This window comes from Megachile rotundata, chromosome 10 (genome assembly GCF_050947335.1).
Source record: "Megachile rotundata isolate GNS110a chromosome 10, iyMegRotu1, whole genome shotgun sequence".
In the NCBI taxonomy this organism is placed as follows: Eukaryota; Metazoa; Arthropoda; class Insecta; order Hymenoptera; family Megachilidae; genus Megachile; species Megachile rotundata.
In genome coordinates this window covers 13,101,892-13,121,984 of record NC_134992.1, presented here as the reverse complement: position 1 = coordinate 13,121,984, position 20,093 = coordinate 13,101,892, and the positions used below count along the sequence as shown (strand labels likewise).

Here is a 20,093-nt window from a genome sequence, read left to right as displayed (position 1 = left end):
TCACATATCATATGTCACATATTATATATCATATCTCATATGTCATATATCATATGTCACATATTATATGTCACATATCATATGTCACATATCATATGTCACATATCACATCTCACATATCATATCTCGCATATCATATATCATGTATCATAACTACATACATCAAGTTCTAACAAAAATTCACAAAAAATGAATGTACAAGTTGCATCTCAAAAGTACAAAATACACCAAAAAAAGAAAATTAACAAATTTCCTTAAATCGAACATCTTTCACCCCGCCATTAATCCCGCCACTATTTATACCCCGTGTGCACAAAATTGTGGACATAGTTTCTCAAAGAATCCCGCGAAACGTTAACCAAACGATTCATAAAGAATATCTGGAAACGAATTCACGAATCCGTTGGAACTTAATTTAAATTTCCATTAAGGAAGAACGAAGGCAAAGTGACGGCAATAAAGAGCTAACGTCGACGTACCTACAAACGGCAAATAAATAGAACAGATTGGCAACGTTTCAGAAGTAAAATCCTCTCGTTGGAATAATGAACTTATGGAAACAACGCTTTCACCACGTTTATACAACTAACTTCGTTCCTAGAACTGTCCTCGTCGAAACGTGAGAGTCTGTTAATCTTAGGATTAGTTTAGGAGCCTTTGATAGAGTTTAAGGGTATTCTTCGACTATAAACGTTCGCGTGTATTAATGAAAATTTAACGAAAATTATGTTGTTTGCGTTATTTGAAGAATGGGGGTTGCATTATTTTGCAACCCCATTAGGGGTTGCATTAGTTGCAGTAGGTACTTTTTCAAGTTTTCATATTTTAGTCACAATTTTTTGGTGTGGATGACTTTGAGAACGGGTTATTAGGTAATGGAGGTTAGGGAGGTTAGGTTAGGTTAAGCTAATTGTAGTAAGTCTAATAATTCTGAGAAATTGGTACTTTTTTAAGTTTTCATATTGTAGTCACAATTTTTTAGTGTGGATGACTTTGAGAACGGGTTATTAGGTTATGGAGGTTAGGGAGGTTAGGTTAGGTTAAGCTAATTGTAGTAAGTCTAATAATTCTGAGAAATTGGTACTTTTTCAAGTTTTCATATTTTAGTCACAATTTTTTGCCATGGAAGACTTTGAGAACAGGTTATTAGGTTAGGGAGGTTAGGTTAGGTTAAGCTAATTGTAGTAAGTCTAATAATTGTGAGAAATTGATACTTTTTCAAGTTTTCATATTTTAGTCACAATTTTTTAGTACGAATGTATGACATCGACAATGATTATCAGTTAGGGAGGTTAGGTACGAATTATAAATATAGTTAGGTGGAAATTACTAACGGAGGTCGAGATGGCTATGATTTCTTTGGTACACAGAATCGCGTGCCACGACTCGATTTCGCGAAATATTTGCTCAAGGTAAATAATTCGTCTGGGTCGTCCTCGAAACGGGAACATCGAATATCGTGGCACAATTGCATCAACCCCGAGAGGGAAACCTTCAATCTAATATTTTGGATACTTTTCCTTGGTCTGCAAGCTTGATACTTGCACTTCACTCGTGTTTGATTAGCAAGTTATACATTGAGGAATTGTTATTGCAGTCTAATTGTATTTATTGCTGTTTTTATTTTTTAAGTGAACTTTGCTTATGATTTGCAAAAGAAGTTGTTTAAAAAATAAAAATAAATTACGATTATAGTTTGTGCTTCTTTTTTTAATGAAAGTAATTTTAAGAAGAATCTTAATGAAACTTGTTTTTAACAAAATCATAATGAAACATATTTTGAATAAAATCATAATGGAACATATTTTAAACAAAATTATAATGAAACATATTCTAAAGAAAATCATACTAAAATATATTCTAAATAGAATCATAATAAAATCTATTTGATAAAAATATGAACTGATACAAACTTGCCAAGTAAATAATATAAAGTATATTTATTATGTAACCTCATTCCTCAATTCCTGCATTTTCCAATCCCCACATTTTCCAATTCCTACATTCCCTAATTCCCACATTCCCCAATTCCCACATTCCCCAATTCCCACATTCCCCAATTCCCACATTCCCTAATTCCTATTTACTACAATTCTCTCACCCCCCAATTCCCATATTCCCCAATTCCTACATTCCCCAATTTCCTCATTCCCCAATTCCATCATTCTCCAATTCCCAGATTCCCCAATTCCCACACTTCCTAATTTCCACATTCCCCAATTCCCACATTTCCCAATTCCCACATTCCCCAATTCCCATATTTCCCAGTTCTCACATTCCCCAATTCCCACACTTCCTAATTCCTATTTACTACAATTCCCTCATTCCCCAATTCCCTCATTCTCCAATTCCTTCATTCCCTAATTCCCTCATTTCCCAATTCCTACATTCCCCAATTCCCACATTCCCCAATTCCAACATTCCCCAATTCCCACATTTCCCAATTCCCACATTCCCTAATTCCTATTTACTACAATTCCCTCATTCCCCAATTCCCTCATTCTCCAATTCCCTCATTCCCTAATTCCCTCATTCCTCAATTCCCTCATTCCCTAATTCCCTCATTCCCCAATTCCCATATTCCCCAATTCCCACATTCGCCAATTCCCTCATTCCCCAATTCCCTCAATCCCCAATTCCCTCAATCCCCAATTCCCACATTCCCCAATTCCCACATTCCCCAATACCCTCATTCCCCAATTCCTACATTCCCCAATTCCCACATTCCCCAATTCCCAATTCCAAAAACTGAAGTCAAATAAACAACGATCAAAGAACAAACTACAAAACCACCACTCTTCACTCTTATATTTAACATAAATCTCGACAAACACCCCCAAAAATTAAAAAGCACTCTTCAAAAAGCACTCTAATTATATGAAGTGCTACAAAACAGCTGACGCGCCTGAGATTCGCCATTTTGTCCATTTTCAAGCACCAATATCTCGAGAATAGGTTATGTTCTTACAAATTCACTGCCCACTCGTTTATCTCCAAATTAACTTTCAAAACCATGAACAGTAAAAAAGTACATGTATTATTGAACAGTTATGTTAAGAACAACTTAGAATAAAATGATGTAATATTTTCGTCGAAGGTTGATTAAAATAGAAGTGTTACAGAATGAACAATGATATTGGCTTCATTATTTCCCAATAACTCTCAACGGTTCAATAGGCGACCGTTCTCGAGCTAAGCTTTATAATACAAGTAGCAATTAATTTCCCGTTGCAAATTAATTTTGAATAAACTACATTGCACTTGACGGGTTTTCGCGTTAATTGAGATTTCTGAGAAAGTTAATTGTAGGCAACATTCGAAGCGAAATAATATGCTGTAGGCAACACTCAAGAGGGCGATACTCGAATATTTGAAAATTCGGGGCAATATTGGAAATGAAATATTTGAAAATTTGAGGAAATATCCGCAGTGAAATATTTGAAGGTCTAAGATAATATTTGAAGAGAAATATTAAAAAATTGAAGGCGAGATTGAAATACTTTAATGGTTTTATTATAATTTTACTGAAAAATCGAGCAAGATCTCGGACAATTATTATTTAACTAAATAATGTTATTTTTTTTTAACTAACTGCATGATTTATATTAATTTTTATCCTAAACTTGTGAATACCTAAAGTTTGTAATACAAACTTCACTTTCAAACTTGCAATTTTTAAACAAATTTGTATAACAGCAACACTAATAATAAATAAAAACCCAGCAATAATTAATAATAACTTAGTTTACTAAATAACACAAGTTATGAAACAAAAAATTTTTCCAAAAAAGTTTACAATAAAAAAATTGTAAAATATTTTTAAAATAAATAAAAAAAAATAATCTAACAAATGCAATGTCAAAATAAAAATATTTTCAAAATATTATATATTTAATAAAAATATAAACAACACAAAAACAGTGAACGTCTGAACCTCAATTGCATAAACTAACAAAAAGAACATAAAATAAATAACAAGTTCATTAATTCAAGTTACAAAATTTTAGTAACTGAAGTTTTCATGAAAACTCTTCTGAACAGCGTGTTTACAAGTAAAGTATGGTAGACTCGTTTCCTTTGAAGTATGGTAGTTGAGAAACAACGAAGTAAAGATGACTTAGATGGTAAAAGATAAATAATAATGCTAGAGAAAAACTTACCTGTATATCGGTGCGTCAGCCTCCTCCTTGTACCAAATAACTAGGTGTAGCTTGTCCCCAGAGACCGGAGGATCCACGTCGCATGGTAACTGAGCAATTCCACCTGCCACTGCTTCTGCATCTATCATTGTCACTGTAATGACAAAGACGAGTCGAGAGTCAGCGAAGGCACATCATATGACGAGTAGAGCGTGACCAGGGTTCGCCTCGTATAATCACTTCTAACGATCGTTTCGGAAGAGTTCAATGTGACCGCTAAGGTCGGTTATGAATATGCTGTGGTACTAGCAATTTTATGGTTGAGTAGTTTTCGAATTTAGGTATCAAAATTTCCGAATTTGTACTTTTTCGAATTGTGACATTTTCAAATTTCTATTTTTGGCAATTGACATATTCGTACATTTGCAAATTTCTACTTTTTGTAATTCCCACATTCCCTAATTTTTACTTTCAGCAATTCCCACATTTCCAAATTTCTACATTCACCAATTTAAACATTCTTCAATTCCCACATTAATTAATTTTCACATTTTCCAATTCCCACATTCCCCAATTCCAACATTCCCCAACTCCCACATTCCCTAATTCCTATTTACTCCAATTCCCACATTTCCCAATTCCCATATTCCCCAATCCCTACATTCCCCAATTCCCACATTCCCCAATTCCAACATTCTCCAATTCCCACATTCCCCAATTCCCACTTACTCCAATTCCCACTTACTCCAATTCCCACATTCCCCAATTCCCACATTTCCCAATTCTCACATTCCCCAATTCCCACATTATCCAATTCCCACATTATCCAATTCCCACATTATCCAATTCCCACATTCCCCAATTCTCACATTCCCCAATTCCCATATTCCCCAATTCCCATATTCCCCAATTCACACATTCCCCAATTCACACATTCCCCAATTCCCACATTCCCTAATTCACACATTCCCCAATTCCCACACTCCCCAATTCCCACGTTCCCCAATTCCCACACTTCCCAATTCCCACGTTCCCTAATTCCTATTTACATCCAATTCCCTCATTCCCCAATTCCCATATTCCCCAATTCCTACATTCTCCAATTCCCTCATTCCCCAATTCCCACATTCTCCAATTTCCACATTCCCCAATTCCATAAATTCTCAAATTTTTATAGCTGATAATCCTTAAATTGTCGAATTTCACCATTTCATCATTCTTCCAAGTCTCTAAACTTTCATGTTTCCCAATTCGCACATCCCCAAATTCGAAAGTTGCCAAGTTCTCAAGTCTTGCTATTTCCAAACCACGTAAATTCCTAACTTTCATAACCTCAAATTCCCCACCATGTAAAATACTAATCCTACATAACCGCAAATTTCCAACTGTGTAAGGTCCTAATCTTACATAACCTCAAATTTCTAACCTTTTAAAATCCTAACCCTACATAACCTCAAATTTCCAACTGTATAAAGTCCTAACTTTGCATAACCTCAAATTTCCAACCTTGTAAAATCCTAATCCTACATAACCCCAAATTTCGAACTGTATAAAGTCCTAACCTTGCATAACCTCAAATTTCCAACCTTGTAAAATATTAACCCTACATAACCTCAAATTTCCAACTGTATAAAGTCCTAACCTTGCATAACCTCAAATTTCCAGCCTTGTAAAATCCTAACCCTACATAACCCTAAATTTCCAACTGTATAAAGTCCTAACCTTGCATAACCTCAAATTTCCCACCATGTAAAATCCTAACCTTCCATAACCTCAAAACCCTTACTCTCTAAAATCCTGAAATGCTAAAATCATAAAATTTAACCGGATTACGTATATCCACCTTTCTATTTTGTCAAACGGAACCGCGCTCAACACGTTTCCGTACAATCGAATAATCCTTCCCGATTAAAGCAAACGAGGAGTTTTTAATAATTCAATTCCGCAAATACAGAAAATCACCGTTTCGACGAGCCGTATACGAGTCTTCGCGGACGAGATTATTCATAAAATAATTGGCAGCCGAAACCGCGTGCATTTAAATAACAAAAGACAGTGATTTAAAAAACATCGTATGCAAATGTGGCGGTATAAATTTGAAAATTGAAAGAAGAACGAAACAATATTTTCCGAGAGGAAAATTATTGAATGAAATTAAATCATTTCGATAGGAGTCGTTGGATTGTTCGTTTTGATGATCAGGAGAATTCACGAGCAGTCACGTCGGTCTCGTTAACCGGTCTCAAAGAGAGAATAAAAAAAAAGTAGGAAAGTAAAAAGACGAGAGGGTAATTAGCAGCATTAATCAAAGGTAATTGTAGCAATTAACTGGACTGCTCTAAGTCTCTATACGCCTTGCGGTGAGTGCATAATTTTCCTTAATAATTATTCTAGGTCAAATGGGGACTAATAAGTGTAACGTTACATGGGCCAAGATAAGATCGTAGAGTTACACTTACGACCATCTTGTTTCCGTTCGGCCATCTTGTTCGCATCTGAACACCTTCCCACTTTATCAAACATGCGGTTGCTCTCCAAAAATAACTGACAGTGCCGAAGTCTACCGGTGAGTGCTGTACTCGTGGAAACTTCATTTTTGCAGTCATCGAGCCTCAAGGTCGAATTTACGAAATATACTTCCTCAAGGAAAGTTGGCTCTGTGTGTTCGCACGAACAACGGGACCATGCACGTATATGCGACGCGCGAGAGAGACAAGTCGATTTCGTAAATTCGACCTTGAGGCTCGATGACTGCAAAATGAAGTTTTCACGAGTACTGCACTCATCTGTAGACTTCGGCACAGTCAGGTATTTTTGGACGGCAGTACCGCATGTTTAATAACGATGGAAGGTGTTTGAGACGGGTGCTAATGTGAAGATGGGTGTACGGAGACAAGATGGCGGTGAGGAGACAAGATGGCCGCAAGTAGACAAGATGGCGGGGAGGAAGCAAGATGGCCGTAAGGAGACAAGATGGCCGTAAGGAGACAAGATGGCGGTAAGGAGACAAGATGGCGGTAAGGAGACAAGATGGCGGTGAGGAAACAAGATGGCTGTAAACAAGCAAGTACTCCTGCCTCAAAAAGTAGTACACGCGACTCAAATAAATATAAAACAAAAAATGTATATTAATTGTCAAATGTACATCTATAAGGAATACCTTCATAAATAAATATATACCAAAATAATAATAATAATATAATAAAAATATATGTAAAACATTAAATGAAAACAAGTCTCTCTGCACAATCCTCTATCTTTCAGCAAAATAACAGAAAAATAAATGATAGCAAGTAAAATAAATGAAAAATAAGCAAAAATAATAATAATAATATAATAAAAATATATCGAAAACAGGTCCCTCTGCACAATCCTCTATCTTTCAGCAAAATAACAGAAAAATAAATGATAGCAAGCAAAATAAATGAAAAATAAGCAAAAATAATAATAATAATATAATAAAAATATATCGAAAACAGGTCCCTCTGCACAATCCTCTATCTTTCAGCAAAATAACAGAAAAATAAATGATAACAAGCAAAATAAATGAAAAATAAGCAAATAATCAAAACGGACCACAATAATAAAGAAGTAATGAAACGAAGCGAATTTTCGCCAGTTTTCCCGCGTTTAAAATGCAGGACAGCGAGAGGACAAATCACGCAAAAGTTCGCCACTATTTTGTCCTCCCAATGGGAGCAACAATGTTTCTGTTTAAAGAAAAACACGGCACGTATTCAAAACACGATAACAAACTCGATATCGTGTATCCGGGCGTTGAATACCGAAACGCGTCCCCTCGAACCCCATCAAATTGACTATTTACGAAGGTTGAAAAATCAAGTGGGGGGTGAAATTTCGTGAAATTTTTTCCCCTTGGTAAATTGCGTCGGTCCTTGAACGGTGAAACTTTCATAGCTGTCGAGGGCATGAACGTTCGATTCTTATACGGGGAGAACGCGTAAAGCGATTCATTAGTTTTCGAAGCACTGTTGCCTTTTGATGGCCGTCCGTTCACTCTGTTTTCAACGGGTGGCCACCATTTTTAATTACAGTTTTCGTTGCCGGGAAAATTTCGTTCGTTCAATGCGAAATTTGTTATTAAATTCTTTACAAATTTTTTTAATATCACTGCAAGAGGACTTTCGATTTTATGTTATTACAGTGGTCAATAAGCGAGGCTGATTAAAGATTGAAATTGTGCTAGTAAATTTATTTTTTTATGTATTGGTTATTACTGGAAATTCGATTTTTTTGTTATGTAGGTAGAAATATTATTTCTGGATTGTTTGGTAAGTTGGATTTACAGATTTTTAGATTTTTACGTTGTTAAGTTCTCAGATTCCTAGATTTCCAGATTCCTAGATTCCTAAATTCCTAGATTCCTAGATTTCTAGATTTTTAGATTTCTAGATTCCTAGATTCCTAGATTCCTAGATTTTTAGATTCCTAGATTCCTAGATTCCTAGATTCCTAGATTCTTAAATTCCTAAATTCCTAAATTTCTAAATTCCTAAATTCCTAGAATCCTACATCCCTAGATTTCTAGATCCCTAGATCCCTAGATCCCAAAATCCCTAAATCTCTCAATCATAAAATCCCTAGATCCCTAGATCCCTAAATTCCTAAATCCCAAAATCCCTAGATTTCTAGATGGCGAAAATTCCAACATCACAAAATCCCTAGATTCCAAAATCCCAAAATCCCTAAATTCCTAGATCACAAAATCCCCAGATGCCTAGATCCCTAAATTCCTAAATTCCAAAATCCCTAGATTTCTAGATACCAAAAGTTGCAATATCACAAAATCCCTAGATCCTTAGATCCCTAAATCCTTAAATTCCTAAATCCCTAAATTCCTAAATCCCTAAATCCCTAAATTCCTAAATCCCTAAATCCCTTAATCCCTGAATTCCTAAATTCTTAAATTCCTAAATCCCCAAAATCCCCAAAATCCCCAAAATCCTCGAAATCCTAAAAGTTCCTAAATCCCTAAATCCCTAAATCCCTGAATTCCTAAATCCTTAAATCCCTAAATCCCTAAATCCCCAAATCCCAAAAATCCCAAAACCCCAAAAATCCCTATATCACAAAATCCCTAAATCCGAAAAATCCCTAGATTACAAAATTCCTAAATCCCAAAATCCCCTAATCCCTAGACTTCTAGGTCCCAAAAATCTCTACATCAAAAAATCCCTAGATCCCAAAATCCCCAAAATTCCCACGAAGAAGAAATTTTCTCGAGAGCCTGACACGAACGTCCAGAGAATATTTCCTCGAACGTCCATCGGTCCAATAATATTCCCGTATAACAAACAGGCCGACATCAACAATAATTTGCAACGTTAATTAAAACGCAGCCGGTTCGCGTGGCTGTCAAGAATATTCAGCACTCGTTGAGTCGTTAACTCGCTTAAGTGCATTCCTTCTCTTATGAATATGCAAGCGTGTTTTAATGTGCCGGCTACTCGCCGCTCCCATGCGAAACAAAAGAGATCGTACGAGAGCCTCTCGATTTACCTATTATCGTTAAACCATTACTAACACGGCCTATACAATGTCCAGCGTGCTTGGCAGCTCCAATATTGAGCCCCCTTTTCAATCAGCTCGGGTACAATCACCTCTGTGTATTTGGCAGGAGTGCGCCTTTTGACTTCTGGTATATAGCGTTTTTGGCTATAGTACTGGAATTTAGGTAGATGTATAGACTGTAGTATTGTGCTAGTATTTTTATAATAACTAGTTCATGAAGCATTCGTGAGCTTGTGTATTTTCTTATTTTTACTTGTGGAATTCGGTGCAATTCGGTTAGGTTAATCCTGAATCACCCTGTATATACTATTATTAGTTTATACGAGTGCATACAGGGTCTGTTAGTAGATCTCAGAATGTCAGCATTGTACAAACTTGAGTCCTTGTAATTTCAGATTGTGGTCATATCAGATCTCCACAATTTTTCAGTCACAGTACCCCTATTCAAAATTTAAGTCTATGTAACAATGAGAAATGCCATAGGTCTGAAAATGTCCACATCCAGTTCCACTCGACGAAGGTAATAAAATTGTCCGTTTATACGAAAAGTTTCGATCTAAAACTTTGAATCGTTTAGCATAAGACCGCTGATTAAATTGCTTCGAATAACTGTTAGCATAAAGGGATCGGTACACAATTATCGTCGCGATAAACGAAGAAACGCCCGGAACAATTGAGTATCTAAACATTTATCTTGCACAAAGGTAGATCTTGAAATTCTCGGCAGGAACAACACTCGAGAACCCGAAGAGATCTGCACACAGTGTAATTTAATACAGAGCCGGTTGGTTCGCGTTGAAGTGCGGCAAGGTAGAGATATGTAAGTAGGTTGCTTGTAAGGATAATTCGCTTAATATCGAGTTTTCATCCCCGTGTCGCTCTCGTTCATCCGCGGTCTTTCGTTCCCGTTTTCGCCGATTACTTGAGGAGCGTTGTACTCGATAATTGATTGTGCGTAATAGCCATCGATTAATCGACCGTTCTCGCTCGTCGCTGACCTGGAATCCGTCATTGTCGCCGTCCCGTGACAAATCGGTTACTGTCGCTCGAGGAAACTGTCTTGCCGCGGACAGAGCGTGCTTTTAATGCGATAAAAGACGAATTAAAAGTTGTGGACGCTTGGCAAGATTAATTAATCCTGTCGTGCTTCGGGAATTTTTACGAACTATGGAATATTTTTATGATGGAATTTTTATGGACGTTCATGTTGAAAAGGTTTAATCATGGAAGGGAAATATCAATAGGTAGAAATATAGGAGGTATATAGAAATATATAAGGTGTTCCAGAATTGTGTAGATCACAATGGAGATGCTAAGAGGATCAAAGAAGCAAATACGATATGAGGATGCATGGTGAGTACGAAGTTATAACATACAGAGTGTCTCACAATTAATGTAACTCTCGCAATTGGTAGGGTTTGAGATTCTGAACAACTTTTCCCTTTGCAAAAATTCGATCTGAAGCTCCGTTTCTGAATTATTAAGCAAAAACCATTCGGAGCGCGAGGACGCATGCGCAGACGCGAGAGAGCTTCGAGTCTAGCGACCGCGCATGCGCAGACGCGAGAGAGCTCCGAGTCTAGCGACCGCGCATGCGCCATCCTCGCGCTCTGATTGGTCCGTGTTTTTGCTCAATAATTCAGAAACGAAGCTTCGGACGAAATTTTTGTAAAGGGAAAAGTTGTTCAGAATCTCAAACCCCACCAGTCACATGAAGGTAAAAATACTGAATATTTATATTTAGTATTGAAGTCTATATTTAATATTGAGATCTGTTCTTAACGTTGAAGTCTATTGAAGGTACTGCCTGGGAATATGGAGTTCTAAAGTATTGTACAATTTTAGGAATATAAGTAGACATTTAGGACTATAGAGATCTAGAAATGTAAGGATCTAGAGATCTTTTAACCCTAGGATGTAAGTTAAGTACATTTGGTATCAATGTAACGAATTTAAAATTTAAACAGACATAACTATTAGTAATTATTACGAACACATAACAAAGTACTTGTCTTAATAACAAAGTAAATAAATAAGAAAGCACCTGAATAGTTAAACAAAGGACATCGGTCCGACTCGCAGCGGTCGATAAATAATTTCGGCTCGTTTCGCAGTAAGCAAACAAGGATCGTTTAACAAAGAACAACAGTATAGCGAAGGTCGGTAACGAAAGGGTTAAAGCAGGATCCCATTGGAAGCAATCCTCTTCATCTCGCGTTAAGCTATCGCGAGGGCAGCGATGCATCGCGAGGCGAGAATCGAGGGAGGATCGTCCATTCGCGGGGCTCTGTGCCGCAACAATCGAGCATTGTTCCCTTTGTTCCGGCCAGCGTGAACGTAATACACAGCCAAAACGATTTTTCACGCTCTCGACGGGTAAATTAAAATCGTTGCCGCATAAAACCGAAGGGCTCGCGATCCCGAGGACCCTTCCGATATTCGACCAACGACGAAATGTTAAATGGATCGTAAGTCGGCTGCCATTTTCAATATTTGCCACGGATAATTAATGCGTTCTCCATTAATTGCTTCTACGTTTCGACGTCAAACGGATTTACGCGATCATGCGATCGATGGAGGTTATGTTCCATTTAAACTGCACTTATTGATAGGGTAACAGGGATGTTCAAATTGGGGGTAGAAAGTTATAGGTTAAAATTTTATTTAAAGATGAATTTTACTTTTTTTATTTTTAAAAGAATTAGTACATATTTGGGTGATGTTAGTTATAGTCCTTGTGCAATTATGTGTTAGGCATTTTATATGCAAATTGTAAATAATATAACAGGCTAAGGGTTATATTTAACTTTGATATTTAACTTAGGGTCGACATATTTACGACCCTAACAAATTAACAAAAACAAGTTCAGGAAAATTTAGTAGTGATGGGTTGAGGTTACATTTGATAGTGATGGGTTGAAGTTAGCTTTAGTAGTGATGGGTTGAGGTTACATTTGGTAGTGATGGGTTGAGGTTACATTTGGTAGTGATGGGTTGAAGTTACCTTTGGTAGTGATGGATTGAGGTTACATTTGGTAGTGATGGGTTAAAGTTACATTTGGTAGTGATGGGTTGAAGTTACCTTTAGTAGTGATGGGTTGAGGTTACATTTAGTAGTGATGGGTTGAGGTTACCTTTGGTAGTGATGGGTTGAGGTTACATTTGGTAGTGATGGGTTGAGATTACATTTGGTAGTGATGGGTTGAGGCTACATTTGGTAGTGATGGGTTGAAGTCCTCATACATAATGTACATAAATGTATCATGCAACTATTATTCACATACATCAGTACTATCAATATGAACAAACAAAATGGACGTCAAGAATGAACTTCCAATAACTTCTCAACACATTTTCTCTAAGTTCAAACATTTTAGTACAAAAATCGCATACCATCACTTTCTTGTCAATTACAAATTATTGTATTCTGTTAAACTGTTGTATCAAAACGTTTGAAACAATTAACATTCAATGTTTCTTCAGGAATCGAAGTGCATGTTTGAAGAACTTAATGAAATGCGATCCGTATTGTTGTCAGAAAACTGTTCAAATGGAGCCTATATTTTTTTACCATTCCCAATGATTCGCCGACGCAACGGGACGCGAGCTACATTTGAATATATGATTGGGGAAATTCCTTTTTTTTTCGTCCCCCGTCACTCGTTCGTTACGCCAAAACCACGTATTCAGTTATTCCTGTTCGATGCGTTGTTCTCGTCACGCGTAACAGCTACCGATTAAATTTTGCTGTTTTATTTTCGCTCGATGACGAAGCGTATTAAAGCGAGCTGTCACATGAGAGAACGAAAATGGAACAGAAAGATCGGATGCGAGAACAAAAAATCGATTCGAACGTCTGTGACACGTCGAGCGCAACGTATCGTATAATTGGATAATTAAAAAAATCAAGGAAAATTCAAATGTTCCGCTACAAATTTTCATGCTGGCATAACGTTTATTAAATCGCCTAATACTGAACATAAAATATGAACAAAAAATACTTTATCATTTTTTAAATGAAATTTTTAAAGAAGAAGGTTAAAGAGGTAAGACAAGAGATAGGAGAAGACATATACAAGTACAGTAATGAAAGAAAGAGAACAGTAGTGAAAATATAATACGCAATGTTTATACCCATCACTACTTGGAACCTCGCATTCATTAGCAGTGAAAACGTCCTAACAAAAACCTCCAAATTTTAACCCAACCGTAACTTTCTACAAAATCTAATGCACAACGACGCAACAAACTATTAACGAGAAGATTAAAGAACGAAGCGCATAAAAAAGGAACAACGAAAATACATAATTAAAGTATGTACAAAAACAAGGAAGGCGTGCGAAAAATGGGAGGAGAACGAAAGTGGTATACCGAGAGAGTGAACGAATGAAAAGAGAAGACAGCAGAGATTTTTATGAACAGCAAGGATTAGATTTACCAAACAGTCGCGTAGGAAATGAAAGCGGAATGGAGGCGGCCAGTAAAATTCACTTAGCGCATCGGGCAGATGAAAAGAAAACTAAATGAAAATGCTTGTTTGCGATGGTAAAAGCGGCTGAAAGTTGCCGCAAACAATGCCGTGGAGCATTTAGAATAGGCTGCCGAGCCGATGGCTAGATAAAAGGTGTTCCTCGATTTTTCCCACGAATTTTTCGCCGATTGCGAGGCGCGTTTGACATCGGCCGCAAAAGCGGCATCGTTCGGCGGATCTTGACGCGCGGTTATTCAAAACTACCCATTATTCCGTCGACTGACGACCACTTTTTTTCTCTTTTGATAGTTCATTACGGGGACCTTCGATTTATTCTAGTGTTTTCTTTCCTCTAGTTTTCTTTGTCGATTACGGGCTTTGGCTGGGATTTTTGAGATGGCGGATATATCTTGGTTGCTGATGGCAGGCAATTTACGGACTGTGGGGTGAAATTTAACGGGGTTTGAGACTTTAGGGAATTTGGGGATTTGGAGAGTTGGGAGAATTTAGGGAATTTAGGGAATTTGGGGAATTTGAGAAACTTGGGGATTTGAGGAATTTGGGGAATTTGGGAAACTTGGGGATTTGGGGAATTTGGGGAATTTAGGAAATGTAGAGAATGTGGGGATTTGGAGAATATGGGAATTTGAGGAATTTGGGGAATTTGGGGAATTTGGGGAATTTGGGGAATTTGGGGAATTTGGGAAACTTGGGAATTTGGGGAATTTGGGAAACTTAGGGATTTGGGGAATTTGGGAATTTGGGGATTTGGGGAATTTGAGAAACTTGGGAATTTGGGGAATTCGGGAAAATTAGGGATTTGGGGATTTGGGGAATTTGGGGAATTTGGGGAATTTGGGGAACTTGGGGATTTGGGGAATTTGGGAAACTTGGGAAATTTGGGAAACTTGGGAATTTGGGAATTTGGGGAATTTGGGGAATTTGGGAAATTTGGGAATTTGGGGAATTTGGGAAACTTAGGGATTTGGGGAATTTGGGAATTTGGGGAATTTGAGAAACTTGGGAAACTTGGGAATTTGGGGAATTTGGGGAATTTGGGGAATTTGGGGAATTTGGGGAATTTGGGGAACTTGGGAAACTTGGGAATTTGGCGAATTTGGGGATTTGGGAAACTTGAGAATTTGGGGAATTTGGGGAACTTGGGGATTTGGGGAATTTGGGAAACTTGGGAAACTTGAGAATTTGGGGAATTTGGGGAACTTAGGGATTTGGGGAATTTGGGAAACTTGGGGATTTGGGAAATTTGGGGAATTTGGGGAAGTTGGGAATTTGCAACTAGATGGCTGAGGAATTTGGGGATTTAGACAACTTGAGTACTTTGCAAATTTTAGGCTATGAGAAATTTCAATATGTGAACATCCACAAGATTGAATATTTGAAAATCAGTAAATTTCTACATTTAGAATTTGATAACTTCCGGACCACAAAATAAATTATTAACAATTTAAAAAAAGTGTGAATCTCTGAATTTGAAATTTACACGTTCACACGAATAAATTCATCAACTTATAAACACGGTCATCGGTCATTCACCGCCAGGTCAGATAATTCAAAGTAATTAATGACATGCGATAATATTACGTTTAATTTCATTACACGGTAATACGCATATAATGTAATAATACTATATTCCTTTCATCAACTAATGGATTGTAAAATGGAAGTGAAAAATGAAATATACGTCTTTATTACTTAATCAGTTTTATTGTAACATGATAATACAAACGGTAATTAAATCCTGGCTGAAAATGGCGATATAAAATTCTTTTACATTCATTAAACACGGGAACTTAATTATTCATGGAGATAATAATAATAACAATAAAATTTTTATGCGTTCATTAAATAACGAATCATCTTGATTACATCTGGAAATAACGATGCAAAAATTTTTGGGTTCTCATTTTTTATATGAATGTAGACTAGTTGTAGAAATAATGATGCAAAATTTGTTTGTATTTATTCAGTTTTATGTGAACACAGATATTGACAGAAATAACAACGCAGAATTTGTTTAACGAAACAATATCATAATACTCACACAAAATACTTAAACATCTACCAACTTCCACTAGACCCTAAATCCCCATAAAACTCGCCAAAATAGTTCGACACGCTGTATACTCCATATTGTCGATGAGCAGCGACACTGGTTAGCCGAAATCCCTCGTTTAGCATGGCGGGTCTTTGCGGGAGGTGAGATCGCGGGAGCCTGCAAATATTTGACCGGCCATAAGCCGCGTCTTAATTCACTTGCATGTCGTTCGACGTCGACTAATTACAGCTTGTTTGTACGGAGCACAGAGACCATGATCCGGTATCCGGCAAAGTGCTGCCAGCGTCCATTAACTGGCTGTCTAAAATTGAAATCACGCTGCTCTGTGTATTTATGGCGGCATAACTAATACTTCCAGCTCAAGTCCGTCCTCGGATTCTCTCGTCTGCCTTTGCATTAATCGATGTCGATCGATTCTCTTCATTCTATATCAAGATTAGGACTAGGGTTCAACTTGGTGATTTGGTGAGGTAATAAGGGATTGGGGAGGTGGGGATGTTGGGATGTGGAGATGTAGGGAGATAGGGATGTTGGGAGAGGGGATGTAGACACATGGGGGTATAGGGATGTGGGGGTATGTGGATGTGGGGATATGTGGATGTGGGGACGTATGGATGTGGGGATATGTGGATGTGGGGACGTATGGATGTGGGGATATGTGGATGTGGGGACGTATGGATGTGGGGATATGTGGATGTAGGGATATGTGGATGTGGGGACGTATGGATGTGGGGACGTGTGGATGTGGGGATATGTGGATGTGGGGACGTATGGATGTGGGGATATGTGGATGTGGGGACGTATGGATGTGGGGATATGTGGATGTGGGGATATGTGGATGTGGGGATATGTGGATGTGGGGATATGTGGATGTGGGGATATGTGGATGTGGAGACGTATGGATGTGGGGATATGTGGATGTGGGGACGTATGGATGTGGGGATATGTGGATGTAGGGATATGTGGATGTGGGGATATGTGGATAGTGTGATATGTGGATGTGGGGATATGTGAATAGCGGGATCTGTGGATGTGGGAATATGTGGATAGTGTGATATGTGGATGTGGGGATATGTGGATGTAGGGATATTAGTCACCCATCTATCAAAGTATCTACGTACCTACAACTCTAAAAGACCTACGTCCACAATTACCAAAGCCCTCACAGTAACCTACGTATCCAGAAATGTCCACATATCCACATACTCATACACTACATACCCACATTCTACAACACAAACAAAACACCCCAAATCACAAATAAAATTCAAAAACAAACTAAACTAAAAAATTCATAAATGTTTTATAAATTCCTTTAAACGAAGAAATTTGAACGAAAGTCAATTAAGAAAAATAAGGTAGAAAAATATTGTTCAAATAGCAATTTAAGAAATAAAAGATGGCACTCACGGAATACACGGTTCCAACACATCAGTCAGAGCGTTGAAACGTCATTTCACTCGCGGTCTGAATTTTCCGACTGATTTTTTCCGTTCATTTCCGTTACCCGAGCACGAATTCAGCTCAGCAGCTCGTTACGAGCTGGATCCAGTGAATCGTCCTCGAGTCACGATGCTTTTTTCCAGATCGCAACTTCCCACGGGACTCGACTCGCGATTAAAGTTCATGGAAATCGAGCACCCTTCTCCCCGGGACACGTTGCTCTGTCACTGCTACAAGTACCAGCGATTTTTCGCCGTTTCAAATAGGCCGAGACAACGTTTCTGCCACGAGACGATGTTCCCGAAGGGAATATCCCCTCGGCGGCTTACAAATGCTCGTACATAAGTATTCCATCAACGATTCATGATGAAACTGTAAATTTCACCGAGTCTCCAAATAAGAATATTTTTAATTTCAGTTGTATGATACTGACATTGTTAAGTATTAACTCTAAATTCCTATAACTCCAAATTTCTATTGCTCCAAATTCCCATATCCCCAAATCCCTACCTCAAAATTTCAGTAACCCAAAATTTACCACATCCCAAAGTCTCTACAAAAAATTCCTACAACCTAAAATTTCCGCATCGCAAAATCCCTGCACCCCAAAATATCAATAACCCAAAATGTCCACGCGTCGAAATTCCTCCACCTAAAAATCCTGACACACCCACATAAACCACCAGCTCCGAATATCCCTGCATCTCATGACAGCGCATCCGCCGCGTCGTTCCGCAGGGAATATCCCCTTGGCGAACAACTTACTTACAAGTGCTCATACATATGTATCCCATCAACATGCATATAACATCCGAGTAATTAATGTACGGCTGCCGTCTACTTCTCTCCGTTTCACTTTTCTACCTCTTGCACGCCGTCAGGGTGTTCCAGTCATCTCCCTGGAAGCTTCTCTCTCTCTCCTCTTTAATTTCACCTCAGGTTTTTCGAGCGTTCTTCCTTTTGTTCGTAGCGAGAGAGTAGGGGAATCGACCCACGCGTTCGGTTATTAAATTTGTGACGGGACCGGTTTCGGGGATCGCGATCCAGCGGTTTCTGCTTTTCTCTGTCACGGGGCGACGAGACGCGACGCGCTGTTAATAACTGCGAGCTTCCAGCACGGCGAATTCTCGAGAGACCGGGGGCGAATACAACGGGGATACCTTCGCGACACGCGAACGCAGGAAAAATTAATCAACGCCTCTTCGATCGGTTATATTTTCGGGATGTATGTTATGAAAACAATGAAATTTTATTTACTGTGTCTTTAATTAGATTCGATACAGTCTTCAGAGGTGTATGTATTCTTATTAGTGTCTGTTCTTAATTATTCTTCACAATTACCAATTTTGTTCAGCAAATTGATAGCAAAATTCGTTTCAACCCATCACTACCTGACTCGTCATTCAATTTGCTGACTAATTTATTCAACGTTTCACTTCATCTTGTTAATATCGTGAATATTGTTGTTTGTTCTCAAATATTTTACAGCATCACAAATTTTGTTCAGCAACTTGATAGCAAAATTCGTTTCAACCCATCACTACCTGACTCGTCATTCAACTTGCTGACTAATTTTCTTAACATTTCACTTCATTTCGTTAATACTGTGAATATTGTTGTTTATTCTCAAATATTCTACAGCATCACAAAGTTTGTTCAGCAACCTGGTAGCAAAATTCGTTTCAACCCATCACTACCTGACTCGTCATTCAACTTGCTGACTAATTTACTCAACATTTCACTTCATCTTGTTAATACTGTGAATATTGTTGTTTATTCTCAAATATTCTACAGCATCACAAAGTTTGTTCAGCAATCTGGTAGCAAAATTCGTTTCAACCCATCACTACCTGACTCGTTATTCAACTTGCTGACTAATTTTCTCAACATTTCACTTCATCTTGTTAATATTGTTGTTTATTCCTGTTTATACCTTATACCTGTACATAATCTTTATCAAAGTTGTTTGTGTCATACGTAGCTGAAGGACGAGTACACATATTTGCATATATGCATATGGTATCACTATGTTCACATATTATGTCCAATAAATATGTACATTTCATTTGATATACCTCAATACTACATTTTTTATTTAACTTCCTTTCTTTTATTTTAAAAAGCACCCTTATTTTTCTGACATACGTGTAGTTCAATAAAGTGTGGTAATATCACACGAAGATGAATATTAATGAACAAACTCGAAAATAAAGATGAAAAGCGTAGACGAACATTGAAGCTTCAATTTTCCATAAAATCATGGTGTCGGCTAATTTTCCTACGTGCTATTACTTATCCCCGAAGCAACGAGCAGAACGGAAACAACGACTGACGTACCGTTGAAATATTATCGTCGTAAAAGCGACAGCGAGCTGTACCGTCGTTTCCTGGATAATCCACGAATGTCTTATGTGTCGTAGTCACCGAAGAC

At 37.8% G+C, this 20,093-nt stretch overlaps 1 protein-coding gene across 5 annotated transcripts in view; it reads right to left on the bottom strand.

Annotated features, from left to right (window-relative positions):
- LOC100883369 (protein turtle homolog B) overlaps positions 1 to 20,093 on the bottom strand; it is a 613,440-nt gene that overhangs the window by 103,480 nt on the left and 489,867 nt on the right. For all 5 annotated transcript variants that reach the window (XM_076536156.1, XM_076536160.1, XM_076536159.1 and 2 more), the window contains one exon: positions 4,161 to 4,293. In XM_076536156.1, the coding sequence (XP_076392271.1) occupies positions 4,161 to 4,293 (133 nt within the window). The remainder of the gene's footprint in view (positions 1 to 4,160; positions 4,294 to 20,093) is intronic.